Source organism: Sabethes cyaneus, chromosome 3 (assembly GCF_943734655.1).
Source record: "Sabethes cyaneus chromosome 3, idSabCyanKW18_F2, whole genome shotgun sequence".
NCBI lineage: Eukaryota > Metazoa > Arthropoda > Insecta > Diptera > Culicidae > Sabethes > Sabethes cyaneus.
This window is the reverse complement of record NC_071355.1, coordinates 12529370-12547073: the sequence shown is the minus strand read 5'-3', so window position 1 is coordinate 12547073 and position 17704 is coordinate 12529370. Positions and strand designations below refer to the sequence as shown.

The 17704-nt window shown below is 37.0% G+C and overlaps 1 protein-coding gene across 1 annotated transcript in view; it reads right to left on the bottom strand.

Annotated features, from left to right (window-relative positions):
• Positions 1-10176, bottom strand: part of LOC128743270 (calcitonin gene-related peptide type 1 receptor-like) — a 120333-nt gene extending 110157 nt beyond the window's left edge. The window contains exon 1 of the mRNA XM_053839814.1: positions 9965-10176. Within this exon, the coding sequence (XP_053695789.1) occupies positions 9965-9977 (13 nt within the window). The 5' untranslated portion in view covers positions 9978-10176. The remainder of the gene's footprint in view (positions 1-9964) is intronic.
• Positions 10177-17704: the final 7528 nt, after the last annotated feature.

The following is a 17704-nucleotide window of genomic DNA, read 5'->3' as shown; positions in this document are numbered from 1 at the left end:
TTTTGGCATACCTTATCTCTGTTTTGCTGGCGTGCTGGCGTTTAGTCGTCTTTTCTTCTGTTTATCGTTGTCAACATTTTTTTCTGATTTCTTTGGCGTTTTTTTCGTTGTCTATTTGCTGTCTTTACGTCGTTCTTATGTTGGCTTTTCGCTATCGTTTTGTTGTTTTTCGACGGGTTTTCGTCGTCTTTTCGTCATCTATCTGTCACATTTTTGTCGTTGTTTCATGGTCGTTTTGTCATCTTTAGACCACATTCCCTCATTTTTTACTTCATTTATGCATTTTTGTCAATTTTTCAACGACGTTTTACTAGTGTCGTGTTTTTTGTTGTCTTTTCGTCTATTTTTGCAATTTCTCAATATCCTCAAGCTGGTTTTTCGACAGTCTTTTCGTAGTCGTAGTTCGCTTTCTTTTCGTTGTCTTTTTTGTGTATTTTAGCGCAATTTTGAAGCCTTTTAATGGTTCTTTGTGTCTCTCTTATCGCCTTTTAATCGTCTCTTCGTCACCTTTGTTACATCTATTTAATGTCATTTCATCATTATAAATCTTTTTGGCATTTTTTTACTGCTCTGGCATTATTTCGGCGTCTTTTCATCGTATTTTTTCCGTCGTCTTCTCGTCATCTTATTGTGGCATTCTCTTCGCATACGTCGTCTTTTTGTCAGCTTTCTGCCATATTCCTTCTTTCGTTATCTTTTACCCATTGGCGGAACATGTGCTCATTTCTAAGGGGCTATAGACCCAGGCATTTTTTTTTATCTTATAAGGCCATTACAAATATTTAAAAAAGTTTTTGTCCCACCGGTTTTGGGCCACTAAAGGGGGGGGGGTGCAAAAAAAACAAAGAGAATTTTTTAATTGAACACAAAAAAAATATGGATTTTAGGCATTTTACTTAAAGTTTAAACGCGAAAACCAAATCTATTCTTGCTTTTAATATATACGTTATTATTTTCCACGCAAAAATCTACGAAAAAAAGACAAAAACGAGAGAAAAATTCTCATTTCTATTTCGTGCTAGAAGTGTTAACACGTTCACTCATTTTTCGAGTTTTTCAGGCTATAGAGCCCACAGATTTTATAAAAAAATTAACTCGTGTCCTACAAATTATTTTTTTGCCCCCCGATTTTTCAAGCCAATTTCCAAGGGGGGGTGACAAAAACTTTGAAAATGATTTGCAATGGCCTAACTGTGATGCATATAATGCATATACTTTACAAGGCGGTGGGCTCTTCCTTTCCCCCTCGTTCCGCCAATGCTTTTGCGATCATTTCAACATATTTTCTTCGTCTGTTCGTCGTTTTTCGTAGTTTGCTTTTGGCGTTTTTGGACGCATTTTGTCTTTTTTGTGTAGACACTTTTAAACGTCGCGTTTTTTGTTTACTGTGCCGTATGTAGGCCTATTTTTTGGATATGAAATGGGAAAGGCAAATGAAGAGCGTCCATCCCAAGCCCCTACCTAGCGCCTCCACGTAGCCATACCTGGTAATGCTCTATTGAGTAGCCAAGCTAGGAGGTGCGATGCTGGGTGGTTCCCGGCTGCCTGATCTCAAAATCGTGGTTTTGGGCAGACGGCGGAGCCATACGGCCTTGCTAATAGGTAAGCCTAATATAAGTTATTTTAATTATTTTTTTCGTTTTAGCTTATGAAGCATCTCCTGCTATATAGTGAAAACTTTGGCCAAAACAAGTTAATACTGCACATGGATGCCAGAATGAAAAAATTAAACAATTATTAGAAGCACTTATGGAACCTCAAAGGACACAACTCTATTCCATACGTAGGACTGCTGGTGAGCAGGGATGATTCCTCCTCAGAATAAAAAACGAGAAGAGAAAAACTCACTTTACTCAGTCGCGAATTATTGTGCTCCGTTTTGTTTTAACTTCTCTCTTTTTTACTGACTGCGATTGCTCAGCAATCTGCACATTGATGTTCTACCTTCCACTAATTGAGGAGTGAACTGAGCAACAAAATGTTAATACACTTTTTGGCTGCCCATGATATGGGACGCAAACAAAACTGTTTAAACTTCTTGCATCGGCAACAGTGCAAAAAATGTTGCATATGACGATAGTGGATGATAGATATGGCAACATTGGAATTCCCATGGAGTTGCTTTTTCGCTCAATGAGAAACCTGTTTCGCTTTGCGTGGCTGGATTTCTCATTTGTGGCAGCAGTTTTGCTCATTGTATTGAACAGAAAAAGGTGCACTTATTGCACAATGAGTGAGAAAATGGCAAGTCTACTGGTGAGATTGTTCTATTTTTGCCCATATATACCACATTCATCTTAATACCATATTTATTATTGATTATTATTGATATCATAAATGTGCAAGGCTGGATGAAGGAGTGGATTGCCAACCTGAATCCTTAAGGTCTAAAGCAAATATGGCACTTCTCAATTCAAAACAAACAAATCATCACGTGGGTTAAAGCTGGTACAGCGAAATTGATTATTACATGGAAGGATCCTATTGCTGGAAGGCGACTCTTAAACCCCGGAATGCGCACACGTACCTCTACTTGTGGGTCTGCCCAATCCATTTGGGCCCTTCTGTCACAGCATTAGTGTGAAATTCATTTGATAATCACATTTGGATCTACTGTAATTCTACCTACATACATTGGCAAGTCCCCTACTACTACTACGAATTTAGGCATATATTCTTTTTTGGTGTTTGTGTTCTTTTTATTGTTTGCGTCTTTGCATCGCATTCTCATACTATTACCGCCGTATTTTTGTCTTTTTACCTTTGTTATACTATATAACAAAGGTTTGGAAATTGGTCGAAAAACACGAAATTGATCCGAGGCCGATGTGTGTGTGTGCAGCTTATTTTCTATCGCCTGTTTTTCGAAGGTGGTTGAACCGATTCGTTCAATTTTACTTTTGTTTGAAAGATATTATTGCCTAGTATATCACTATTGAATTGCTCTGCGGTCCGACGTTTCGTTTAAAAGTTATAAGCAAAAATGTGAAAACTACGCGGCACGCGTTTCTCCGGAACTACGTAACCAATTTCAACGATCTTAGTACCAAACGAAAGCTCTTGCTATTATTAAACTTTTTACCAAGTTTTATTGAAAACGGACAAGCAGTTTAAAAGTTAGCCTTAAAAAACCTGTTTTGACTAGGTACAAATGATCGCCAGTTTCTCAGAGATGGCTGAACCGATTTATGCGCTATTATTCTCATTTGAAAGGTAATATAGCCTTATAGATCACTATTGATTTGTTCTTTGATTGGACGTTTATTACAAAAGTTATGAACAATCGTATATAACATATAAAAATTTACAATTTTCGACGATTTCATCTTAGATAATTTATCTAGTTTAAATTAGTTTGGCATCAAATTAGAGGTTTTATTGCTGCAAATATATCTGCAAAATTTCAGAAGAATTGGTTTTGCCGGTCAAAAGATATTAACCCTCGAACACTCGCGCCAACTATTGTAACGGTTACGCGTACTCGTACGGTACAATAGCCCAAAACCAAAAAAACTTATTAGAGTTTTGACTGGGAAAACCTGGTTTAAGGTTTATCAAACCTTTGGAAGAGTTTCTTTAAATTGAAAGCTCTATCGTCTGGTAGAATTTAAATTTTGATTAATCCCCCTAAAAGTGAAATAAAAAAATATGTTTCTTCAGTTTCAATATAACACATTGATCTGTTCTGTAAAGTTTAAGAGCATATTATTACAAGAAACTTTGCTGAAGACAGTAACCTTCTCTCTCTTCAATGAAGATAGTAAAATCTAATTTATTTAACATTAATTTGTAAAATCAGTTTTTCCATTTTAGCTCGTTTTGTAATTCTTGTATGACTTTTTCATATTGTACAAATAGTAAAAATACACAACTTTGCTTGTTTAGGAACAGTAGAGCTTTGATTATAAAAAAATACCCTAAGTTTGACCCCGAATTACCCGACTATCGACAAACGGATACATTGAAACATTTTACATTTGCTGATAGTTTTGCTGCATACATACACCATTTTACCATATGAAGAAAAGAGAGAAAATTCCAGTTGGGCCAATTGCTGTACACCTCACATACTGATTGCTTCGTTTCTGTGATGTCAGTTTGTGCTGCTCTATTTTCCTAACAATTTAAAGTATTAACGCATTGAATAATTATGGCATTTTGCTCATAACAAGTTTATTGAAGAATATACGTTAGTAAAACATCGATTTGTAACTTTATTACAATATGGCATTCTAAAACCTACACGTGTTGTACAAAATACAACAGCGTGAGTAATCGAAGGTTAATAAAAATTGATGAAATTTATTTAGGAAAACTTTATTGAATCAAATAGAATGCCATTACAGGAAATTATGCATAATTCGAAAACCTATAAACTAGACTTTTTCTTCGCAATGTATATGTTAAAGAGTAATATTTCCTCTTACAACTTACTTTTACTTGCACTTACTCAAATTACTAAAACTCTTACTCAGTACTTACTCAACAATTTCATGAAAAAAGGATCTATCAAAATTGATAAGTGCTCCTATTTTGTTCAAATTTTGTAAACTTATTCAATTTCTAAAAAAAAATATGTACACAAACGCTCTACGCAACGTTAACGTAGATGAAGACCGTATAACAAAGATTCCTCTCACCACTAAGTGAATTGAATCGGGGCTTTCGTTGTCTTTTTGTCAACTTTTCATCGTTTTTTCAGCTTTTTCTCATCATCTGGTCTTTTCTTCGTCGCATTATCAATTATCATCATCTCTATGGCGTCTATTCGTTGTCTTTTTTTTCGAATTTTGGACTTCTGCCTCTCTTACAAGGGAACAGAAAGTTTCAAATGAGTGAGGCGGTGCGTTTGCTTTGCGTTTGGAACGATAGCAGTTGTACCAGCGGCTGGACGACAAGAGGGGATTTCTGAAAGGGGGGAATAGGGTGGCCATTGACAAGGGAGATGTTCAAATAATTAAAGAAAATTGTTTCGCCTCGCAGGGATTACCAAAAAAGACATATTTTTAAGTGGCTTCATTTATAATATACTAGCTGACCCGACAAACTTCGTATTGCCACAAATTAACCTGTGTTGTACATAAATCATGAATCTCGGATGATCTTTGTCACAATCTCGAATTTTGCAAGCCCCCCAGTGGGCGGCGCTTCCGACGGCGGGTCACCGGCAACACTCGCGACCGTCTCGTCCTGAATGATCTAGTATTATTATAGATAGTTTTTGTGGTCTTGTATTGACTAATGTTTTATGGAAGAGTCTCGAATTTCTCGAGTTCGATTAGTTTTTGAGTTTCGCAAAAATTTCTGTTTTATTTGTATGAGAGTCCATATCCCCCTACCACAGGGGTGAGAGGTCTCTAACTATCGTAAAATAAATTCAAGACTCCAAAATCTCCCACATGCCAAATTTGGTTCCATTTGCTTGATTAGTTCTCAAGTTATAAGGAAATTTGAATTTCATTTGTATTGGAGCCCACCCCCTCTTAAAGTGGGAAAATCCATAGAAAATATACCATAGAAAATATTCTTGCCTACAAAAACACCCACATGATAAATTTGGTTCCATTTGCTTGATTAGTTCTAGAGTTATGAGGAAATTTGTATTTCGTTTGTATGAGAGCCCCCCCTCTTAAAAAGGTAAGGGGTCCTAATTCATCATAGAAAAAATAGTTGCATCCAAAAACACCCACATGCCAAATATGGTTCCATTTGCTTGATTAGTTCTCGAATTATGAGGAAATTTGTATTTTATTTGTGTAGAAGCACCCCCTCTTAAAGTTGGGAGGGGTCCTAATTCACCATAGAAAATATTTTTGCCTCCAGAAACCTCCACATGCCAAATTTGGTTCTATTTGCTTGATTAGTTCTCGAGTTATGAGGAAATTTGAATTTCATTTGTATAGGAGCCCCCCCTCCTAAAGTGGGTAGGGATCCCAATTCATCATAGAAAAAAATTTTGTCTCCAAAAACACCAACGTGCCAAATTTGGTTCCAATTGCTTGATTAGTTCTCGAGTTATGAGGAAATTTGTATTTCGTTTGTATAGGAGTCCCCCCTCTTAAAGTTGGGAGGGGTCCCAATTCACCATAGAAAATATTCTTGCCCTCGAAAACTTTCACATGCCAAATTTTGTTCCATTTGCTTGATTAGTTCTCGAGTTATGAGGAAATTTGTATGGAAGCCCCCCCTTTTAAAGAGGAGAGGAGTTATAATTCCCTTTATAAAGAGGGGAGGGGTCCCCCCCCTCTTAGTGGGGGGAGGGGTTTCTAACCATCACTAAAACCTTTCCTGGCCCCAAAAAACCTCTACATGCATATTTTCATGCCGATTGGTTCAGTAGTTTTCGATTCTATAAGGAACATACAGACAGACAGAAATCCTTCTTTATAGGTATAGATAGCGCATTTTCTTACACCTTTAGGGTGACCGTGTATCCGCCTAATGGGGTGACACAAATTTTTGTTTTCCAAAATAGCATCTTTACAAAAATTGTAGAACACACTAAAATAAGCAAATTTACTGCATGTAATAACTATCGATTTCTTATTGGTTGCGAAATTTAATAATTTGTTTAAAGAAACCACTTCTGCTCAAAAAATTTGCACACTATGTTTTCATTGCTTTCAAAGGTTCTACAAAATACAAATGGATGACAGTTGAATAGAGTTCCCAAGACGTGTCGATTTCTATATGATCTTTTCCAGCTCAAAACGCTAAAAAAAGCCATATATTACACCACTATTTTCGATTGGGATTGGAATGTGAAAATGTGATAGTTTCTTTCTAAACCAATTATTTCCATGTAAGGTTTGACAAAACGGGTCTTTCCTTTTAAAATGGAGGTACTACCACTAAGAATGGCTGCGCATAAGAAACAGTTTATTTAATAATTTAGTTCAAAGTGATGCGTATAGAATTTGACTCTGTCAGTTTTATAAAATTTACAAATTCAAATACAAATTAAAAATAATATTTGAGCTGGAAATGCCCATATCAAATGACATATAAGATGGTATAACAAAGGTTCCTTTCACCACTAGGTGGATTAAAGCGGTTTTTTTAATAAATAGTTATTTAGACAGTCCAAGAAAATTCGGCCATTCGTGACACGACCAAACGGAATTTCGGCCTCCTGTGACTGTTGACTGGGTTGGACTTAACGAGCCTTAATATCTTCCTCCTCAGCGCTCGGTCCCTAGTTCCAAGTTTTCTTAAAAGTTTTCATGCCGCCTTTCCACACCTAGATTCTTCTTATAACCTTTTAGAACATTACACACTGTTGATTTTGGCATTTTTTTCACTTTCGCCAACTTTGGTCCAAACCGCTCTGGATTTTCCAGGTGTTTGCGATTCCATTCTAGACTGTTTCGCAACGTGGTGGAATATTTTGACAAAACTTGCACCAGTTGACCAAACTCGTGACCTTAGTCATGACCTTGAAATGCGGTCAGGCATACATTAATTTTTTTTTTTTTTTGAAACGATGATTCTACAATTGATTGCTTCCAGCATTGGACAAAAGATAGGAGTCACAACGACAACTTGTTACCCATAGCTACCTATTACCCCCCCCCCCTTCCTTTCCACCCTTCCCCTTCATTCCCGAAAAAATCCTTCTTCATTACTTTCCCTTACCGTCCCTTCATCAATTGTAGAATCATTGCACCAGTTGTTCTTCATGCACATATTTAAACAAAGCTTTGCCTAATAGTTTCAGTTCCTACCACAAGGGACGTTCCGGTGACGCACGAGGGGTCGTGTGTCGCAAGTATATTGTATTTTATATCAAGAATATCCCTTAGAGTTCGATAATTTTTACAAATAAATAAAATAAACGAATAAATGAAAAAATAGTGAAATTTGGAAACGTTCCTTGCTCTAATAATAATAATGTTCCTTTAATAGTGGAAGGTGTTCCAGTAATGGTGGAATAACAATTTCTATCTTTGAAATCATTCATCTATCTGTGAATTCTTCATTTTTTTATTCATGTGATTAAGACATATTAGTCTGCCAATAACTTGGAATTATTTTAAAGAAACAGCTACGGATCTTACCGCAAAACTTTTGATTGGGTGTTACCACTATTACTGATACATGATGGATTCTAAAATTGTTCCAGCAGTAGAGTTTATGATGCTTCTAAACTTGGTTAGTACAGAAGGAAACTTTCCCGTTAAACTCTATCATTTATGAATTGTGAAATTTAATAGAAAAGTAATAATACCTCTATTTACCAATTTTACTAAGACGCTCGATAAGGAAACTTCTGCAAAACTTGATTGATTCTGCTTTGAATTGTCGCTGATCATCTCTAGAAGCAAACTTTTTGATAGCAAAGCTGACCACTACTAAAAGAATGTTTAAGTGAAGCTAAAAGTGAGCTTTTTGGTTAAACGATCTCCAAGGAAACACAACGCCTTAACTCGACGATAGTGACTATTATTTTTGAATACTAAAGTTTTCATGTTCGATTCGAACAAAACAAACATTTCGAAAATTTTCTTTTTAAACATGCAAGAATTATTTTGCGAATGTAAGAAAATACAGAATTAGTCAATTATGAATGAAGAATTGACTAGCGACACCTTGTAGCGCTATGTTGAACAACAGGCATGAGATACCATCACCTTGACAAAGCCCTCTGAGTAATTCGAAAGAACCTGCCCATCCACCCGAGATCCGAACACAGCACCGTGTACCATCCACCGTCCAGATTGAATCAGTTTGAAGGGCTTCCTGGGGAAGCTGCTCTCGTCCATTATTTTCCATAGCTCTTTCCGGTCGACGGTATCATATGCGGCTTTGAAGTTAACGAACACATGTACGGACGAAGCGTAATTCTAAGCCTATTTCACAGCTAGTGAGTTCCGCTAACTACGGTACGGCAAAAGTGTGCAGACAAAATTGTATTTCATCCGAAAACCGCCGCACGGGTCGGATGCTGCGATGAATATCATGTAGGTAGCCGGAAATTAAATTACCGTCACTGCACTCGACTCGCGACAATTCCCAGGATACTCTCTGATGAGTGGACAACAACAACAGTGGAAAAAATTCAATTTCCAAAGCACGAAACAACAGAAACATCACAACTGCAGCATCGGTACTGTCAGTTGCCGTCAGTCTATCGTCGAGGTGATATGTTAAAACTTTTTTTTTGCGCATTTCGAGATAAATCAATTGCACGTCCTGTCCATTAGCGGATACCTGCTATTTTTAGCAGATAAATGCATGTCGGTCGCCCGGTGAAGGCACGGATCGGCCAAGCAAGTAAATCAGATTATACTTTGTGTGTGATCCATCACCTATGATATGTCAAATGATACCATTGAAGTTGAGCCCATACAACATGAACACTAACTGTGAGAGCACCACGCTCTTCATCTAGTTGTGAGTTCTCCTGAACCAGGTACTATTTGATGCGGTTTCTAAAAGCACAAAATCGGATAGAAAACATGAAACCATTACCATAAAGTACCATCGTTCGACTCGTTGTTTCAGTTTGACCGTATAACGAGATAACCAACAACGCTTGGATAGTGAAGTAAATGTGCCGGAAGCAGCATGTGTGTCGGCATGTCGATAGACTTACCATTCGCATTTAACCATTTCAAATAGCCCCCCACTATTCGCATGACTGTACGGTTCAGTAGTTTCACGGATAGCTAAATTCCTGCGACGATTCGTGGAGCCAATTGAATGCACAGTCGTACTGATAATCAGATTTTTCTTCAATTTAAGCTATAGAGGAAATAGTCCACATAAACATCAGCTGATTGTTTGATTAGTCACTATATTTCACTGAAAATGAGTGCAATGCAATAGTTTTAGGAATGTTTCAGATGGATGAAAGCATACATTTAATTTGATTATGGATTATACACAATTTCATACAACAGAGTATACAGCTTTGCATTAATTTCTCCTACCGAATTCCTTTCGAATGAAATCATTTTCCTACCTAAATGCGCCATTTCCACCACTCGTTCCTCCTGATCGTTCTCCAGCGTTATCCTTCACACCATTTTAATTGTACCAATTCCCGGTACTGATATAAACTCACACTTCCTCGCCCCCTCTTCACTATTTATAAGCTGTTTAAAAATACTTCCTTATCGCTGCTGCAACTCAGTAACTATGCTTCTGATCACAAAACCCCAAAGAACCGCACCGCACCACGATCGAAGAAAGTTTCCCACCCGTACCGGTCGGCAGACGGAGTACAACTGACTGCGTGCAGTGTCGGTTAACTTCCTGTCCTGTCCCGTATCACAAGATCCTACAGCATCCTACAGCCAAAGGCAGACGCAAAACTGCCGCTCATTGCCTTCCGTACGGCCGGCCGCGTCACATCCGACCGAAGCAACTGGTGTGAACTTGAACGGGAGCTTTCTGGATGCTGGAGCGAGTCTCCCAGAAAACCGCCACCAGGCGAACGAAACAGAGAAGCGAAAGGACCAACTCGTCGGCTCTCTGTTTATGTTTTGCTGGACCGGTAATTTCCGCAGCACGTGCTACCGTGTGCCGGTTGATGGAGATGTTGTTTAGCACGGATAGGCCTGTGATGGGAATTTGTGCCGGTATTTTGGATGGTTTTGTTACTTTGACAGACTTCATTTTCGGTTTTTTGCTCAGAGATGCTCATTTGAAACCAGCGCCTCAGCGAAACGGAACCTGAAAAAGTAGTGTAAAGAGCAATTGTAGAGTTAATCAATTTCTACAGTGTTGTTGAAGAAAGTACACTTTTATCTCTTGTATTTACGGTGCTATGAGATTGCACCCTGTTGGTAGCTACATGAGCAAAAGATAAAACTGTACTCTCCTCCTCAATATTGTAGATAATAGTTAACTCTACAATTGCCCTTTACAGTACTGTGTCGAATCCTGTTTCACTGATGCACTGTAGTCAAATGCATCTACTGAGCAAAAACTCGAAAATAAAGCCGGTATTTTGATAAAGAAAAAAATAATACATTTAACTTAGTGAGAACTAAGCAGCGTATAATGAGACTTTGTGATTTATAGAAATTCCATAGCTGCAAAAACACGTTACATTCAAACATTCGTTTTCGCTGGAAAATCGATACACGATGTTTGTGCCATCAATCACTCAAATTGATAATCCCAAGTGCAAGCTATCGTTTCCTAGAAATAGTATCCCATGATAACCAATTATCAATATTTTAACAGTCATAAATCGTTCAATAGTACCTTTTTCGACTTCTTTTTCTCACATCGATCCACTATACTAACTAACGCCTTTTATCAGTGGTTGCACTTAAGGTCAAGTTGCAGGTTTTTGATGAAAATTTATCAATGTTGAATTTTTATATTTTCAGTATTCCATAATTTCTTCAATTTTCAAAGGACCGGGCTAAAAATCTCTAGCTTGATGAAAACTCTGCTTTTTGACAACGATCAACGACGACATGTGGCCGCCCTCTTTGAAATTGGCTCTAAAAAAATTGTTTGGAAACCAGCAAAAAAAAAAATTCGTGTAAAATCAATTGTTCATGAACTCTAGGGTAGTTTGCCAATTGTTGCCCACCGCCCAATTGTTGCCCAGTTCTCGGTTTTTGAATAATATCTGAGAATATCTATATTATCGCAGCACTCCAAACAATCAAAACACAAGTATATGTCATTACCTTCAAATATCTGTAAACGTGATTTTTAGCAAACAAATATTTGGAATAAAAAAATTACCTCAGAAAATTCAACTCTAAGTAGAACCAAAATACGTCGAAAGCTTACAATTTGGATTAAGAAATCACTCATCAAATTTAAGCTTTTAGATCTCAACAAAAAGCAAATTTTCCCCATATTAGGGTAAATGATTTTGAAATGGACCTAGTCGAATTCTGATCTTGAATGGACCTATTTTTAAATAAGAATTTTAGGGTATAATTATCAAGTCTTTGTACTGTATTTAGCTTTTATGTTTATCTTTAATCATTTCTGAACGTAAATATACTAAAATTAAATTAAAATTATAGCCAAAACTACTTTATTGCCGCGTATTTAAAAGTAGCTGTTTTTCAGCGTTTTGGCAGTCACCATAGAGTATTTTCAAACTGTTACTACCCGGAACCCTTCTGGTTTGAAATAAAACAATACTCTTAAAATGATGCTAAAATATGTGTAATTTCAATTTAGGTATTTAAAAGTTCTCCGTTTATAATTAATCTATAAGCACGGGATATTGAAAGTAGGCTTGATTTATAGCCTAAATAAAAACTTAATTATATTGATAAAACTAACTATCACTCATCCTTTTTCGTAGTTGCTTCAAAGTGTTTGTACATTGTAGCCTCTAGTGTTGAAACTAAAAAGTCTTCCTAATTAGTTAGCTAACATATGTCATTTTACGCTTAAAACAATATAAACTTAATTTATTCTCAGTATTCTACAAAAATTTTAACCATCATTGATTAAAAGATAAGATGGATCAAAAGATAAGAAGGATACTAACTGCCTTCTGTTAAGCGGGCATAGTACCTTTTCAATTTTTTAAAACCTAATTTTTTTATTGATTATTTCGAAAGATTAACATTTTGACCATATGTGTTTGAAGTCGTTTGCATGAATTCCAAATATTGACAAAGTTACAGCTATTTGTACCGTGCATGTCTGGAGCGATTAAACAACGAGTAAAAACTTCAACGCCGTTTTTCTCGAAACCAGGTTTTGAAAGTCGGTACCATAAATATCTCAGGAACGGCTCAAGCAATTCTTATGATTCTTTTTTTGTTTGAAAGCCAACAAAATTATCTAGTGTTTGACCCATCCTTTTCTTGATATTGTAATTTTTGAATTTTTTTAGAAATGTTTAAAGTCAATTTTTTCGCTTAAAAACCATATTTTTATGTTTCAATGTCCGCCATTTTGTTATGTGTTCGAATTCTAAAAAAGGATGGATCAAACACGAGATAATTTAATGTTCTTTCATGTCGTTTTGGAATTTTTCATTTCGGATAAGCCCCCCAGCGCCAATCCATGGTACCGCATGGTATCCATGGAACAAAATTGCAAATATTAGTATAAAATGCAATGTTTCGAATGCAAAAAACCCGATTCAATTTGCCTTTCGCGTTATCGAGAAAAAATTATTTGAAATTAGGCCTCTAAAATTCAACCGGATCCTGTAGTCACAAAATCAGACTCGTCTGAGTAAAAAGAAGCAGCCACTTCTGATAGTTAAGAACGCCAACTTCCTCACCCTCGTGAAACTTTGTGATGCCCAACCGTCCTACAAAACTACCCGGTTTGGCAAAAAAAGCGTCAATGGAGGATTTAGAAATTAGGTAAAGGCCTGGATAATGATATGGTACAAAAAATATAAAATTTGGATCAATATCTGGACCATTTTCGAACTGGATATGCCTAAAAAAATAATATTGTATTTGATAATTTTCTAAATAGTTTAGCTAAAATAATTATGACGCTCAGAATAAAATAAAATTAGGCCATTAAAAATATTTTATAAAGTTTTTGTCCTTCCGGTGTTGGGCCACTGAAGGGGGGGGGACAAAGTAAATTTTTTAATCAAGCAAAAAACATGGGTTTTAAGCATTTTTATTTAAAGTTTAAGCGTGAAAACCAAATCTGTTCTTGCTTTTAATATATACGTTATTATTTTCCATGCAAAAATGTACGAAAAGAAGACAAAAACGAGAGAATTTTTTTGGACGATTTTCGGAAACTCCGAATTCGAATTTCCATTTCTGTTTCGTGCTAGAAGTGTTAAGTACACTCATTTTTCGAGTTTTTCAGGCTGTAGAGCACACGGACAATTGATTTTATACTCATAGCCTACAAATTGTTTTTAGCCCCCCGATTTTTCAAGCCAATTTCCAAAGGGGAGGGGGGGGGGGGGTGGTGACCAAAACTTAAAAAATATTTTGCAAAGACCTTATATTCCGCCGATAAGTAAGCAGGTTAACTTCACATCACCTTTTGATCGATTGACAGATAGATTAAAAATCAGTTTAGTAAAATATTCAAAATCATGCAACCCGACTAACATTGTACTACGTCATCCGTGGTCGCATCTTATACACAACCCCTCTGATTTTTTTCTTGGGGGATGTAAAGTTTTCTTTAAGCACCTCTCCCCTCTGACTTGTGACAAAATTAATACCTCCTTGTCCACCGAAATTGAGTGACCCTGAGATCTAAAATATTCAACTGTACCAGATAAGGAGGAAGGTTCACCTATTTTCTGGTACAGTTCTTCATCGACTATCATTTAAAATTAAAACCTAGTATCTAACCTTACCTTTAAACCTAGTAGAATTACCAAAACTAATTTTTTCAAGCACCATTTACAGTATGATTTCGTATTTGACAACAAATGCGTGTCGCCTATGTTGCCAAAATCGAAACCGTGGCAAAATTTAGACCATTTTTTAACTGAAAAAATTGCATATAAATGTGTCAAAAATTGAATAATTACCACTAATTAACGAATTTTTCACGATTGCAACGGTTTTATATTCAAAATGTTCGACAGGGGCTGTCGCAAACCTTTAGATACTTTGCAGTAAGACGTAGTCCTACGTCAGTAAAAGTCTGACCTTTCGAAATATGTAGTCACTAAATAAAAACTCAAACCCCACTGTACTTGATAAACTACGTTTAATACAAGTTATATTACATATTTTTAATGAATGGTTTAAATTTTTGAAACTAATAGGCGACATAATTTTTTATGACGTAGAAATCGTTTCAACCATATCTGAACAACAGGTAATAATAAATTCCCAATATACAAATTTCACACACAGATACATACATAACGCATATCAAGTCACTGAAACATTGTTCAATTGTTGGGCTGACATAAAAACAAGACCCTCGGCGACTGTGACTGATTTCAAATTTTTCAACCGACTTTCATACCTTTCTAACAGATTATAAGAAAGGTAAAAGCTGTTCAACCTTGTGTCCTATTAATAAATAACAGTAGTATAGTTGTACTATTAAAAAAAATTCTTTGTTATTACTTTGTTCATTTACATGGAAGAAACTATGACAATCCAAATTTAGGTCCAATCCAAAATCAAAAATAGGTCCAATTCAAGATCATGTTGGGTCCATTCAAGATCAAAAAAAGGCTTTGGCAAAAAACGATATATTTAATAAAAGTTTCATCAATTATACATTTTTAAAGTACTGATAATGTAGAAAAAAGGTAGTACTTTCCAACAAATAGTAACATCACCACATATCTATACCTATAAAGAAGGATTTCTGTCTGTCTGTCTGTCTGTCTGTCTGTCTGTCTGTCTGTCTGTCTGTCTGTCTGTCTGTCTGTCTGTCTGTCTGTCTGTCTGTCTGTCTGTCTGTCTGTCTGTCTGTCTGTCTGTCTGTCTGTCTGTCTGTCTGTCTGTCTGTCTGTCTGTCTGTCTGTCTGTCTGTCTGTCTGTCTGTCTGTCTGTCTGTCTGTCTGTCTGTCTGTCTGTCTGTCTGTCTGTCTGTCTGTCTGTCTGTCTGTCTGTCTGTCTGTCTGTCTGTCTGTCTGTCTGTCTGTCTGTCTGTCTGTCTGTCTGTCTGTCTGTCTGTCTGTCTGTCTGTCTGTCTGTCTGTCTGTCTGTCTGTCTGTCTGTCTGTCTGTCTGTCTGTCTGTCTGTCTGTCTGTCTGTCTGTCTGTCTGTCTGTCTGTCTGTCTGTCTGTCTGTCTGTCTGTCTGTCTGTCTGTCTGTCTGTCTGTCTGTCTGTCTGTCTGTCCTGTGTTCCTTATAGAATCAAAAACTACTGAACCAATCGGCGTGAAAATTTGCATGTAGAGGTTTTTGGGGCCAGGAAAGGTTTTAGTGATGGTTAGAGACCCCTCCCCCCACTAAGAGGGGGGCTCCCATACAAATGAAACACAAATTTCTGCATAACTCGAGAACTAATCAAGCAAATAGAACCAAATTTGGCATGTGGGTGTTTTCAGTGACAAGAATTTATTCTAGGGTGATTTGAGACCCCTCCCCTCTTTATAAGGGGAATTATAACTCCTCTCCCCTTTAAGAGGGGGGGTTTCCATACAAATTTCCTCATAACTCGAGAACTAATCAAGCAAATGGAACCAAATTTGGCATGTGAAAGTTTTCGAGGGCAAGAAAATTTTCTATGTTGAATTAGGACCCCTCCTCACTTTAAGAGGGGGGGCTCCTGTACAAATGAAATACCAATTTCCTCATAACTCGAGAACTAATCAAGCAAATGCAACCAAATTTGGCATGTGAAGGTTTTCGAGAGCAAGAAAATTTTCTATGGTGAATTAGGACCCCTCCCCACTTTAAGAGGAGGGGCTCCTGTACAAATGAAATACAAATTTCCTCATAACTCGAGAACTAATCAAGCGAATTGAACCAAATTTGGCATATGTGTGTTTTTGGAGACAATTTTTTTTTCAATGATGAATTGGGACCCCTCCCCACTTTAGGAGGGGTGGTCCTATACAAACGAAATACAAATTTCCTCATAACTCGAGAACTAATCCAGCAAATTGAACCAAATTTGGCGTGTAGGTGTTTTTGGAGGCAAGATTTTTTTCTGTGATGAATTAGGACCTCTTCCCACATTAGGAGAGGGGGCTCCAATACAAATGAAATACAAATTTCCCCATAACTCGAGAACTAATCAAGCAAATAGAACCAAATTCGGCATGTGGAGGTTTTGGGAGGCAAAAATATTTTCTACGGTGAATTAGGATCCTTCCACACTTCAAGAGGGGGGGCTTCTACACAAATGAAATACAAATTTCCTCATAATTCGAGAACTAATCAAGCAAATGGAACCATATTTGGCATGTGGGTGTTTTTGGAGGCAACCATTTTTCCCATTATGAATTAGGACTTCTTACCTCTTTAGGAGGGGGGGGAGCTCCCATTCAAACGAAATACAAATTTGCTCATAACTTTAGAACTAATCAAGCAAATGGGACCAAATTTAGCATGTAGGAGATTTTTGAGTCTTGAATTTATTTTATGATAGTTAGAGACCTCTCACCCCTGTGGTAGGGGGATATGGACTCTCATACAAATAAAACAGAAATTTTTGCGAAACTCAAAAACTAATCCAACTCGAGAAATTCGAGACTCTTCCATAAAACATTAATCAATAACAAGACCACAAAAACTATCTATAGTAACACTAGATCATTCAGGACGAGCCGGTCGCGAGTGTTGCCGGTGACCCGCCGTCGGAAGCGCCGCCCACTGGGGGGCTTGCAAAACTCGAGATAGTGACAAAGATCATCCGAGATTCATGATTTATGTACAACACAGGTTAATTTGTGGCAATACGAAGTTTGTCGGGTCAGCTAGTTATTTATAAATGACGAGTAAATTGAGCAGGAGTGCGAGTGGTGGTGTTAAAAAGCGCTAAATAGGTCCATTCAAGATCAATTACCCTACTTTCGATGCCTTTCAAAATACCCGCATTCATAATGTTTGATTAAATAAATAACTATATGTTCCTATTTCTGTGTTCTAATGCATAGTGGTTAATAAAATTGCAAAAAATTAGGATTTTGACCATTTCTTGGACACCATCCACAAATGCCGCTCTGCCCATAAATGAAAAATTGCCTAATATGCCATTGAGTTCATAATATCACATGATAGTATACACCCCAACCAACGTCATGTATGACGGCTAATATGCACATTAAACATTGCCATTACCGCGTAAAACCTCTTTGACACAC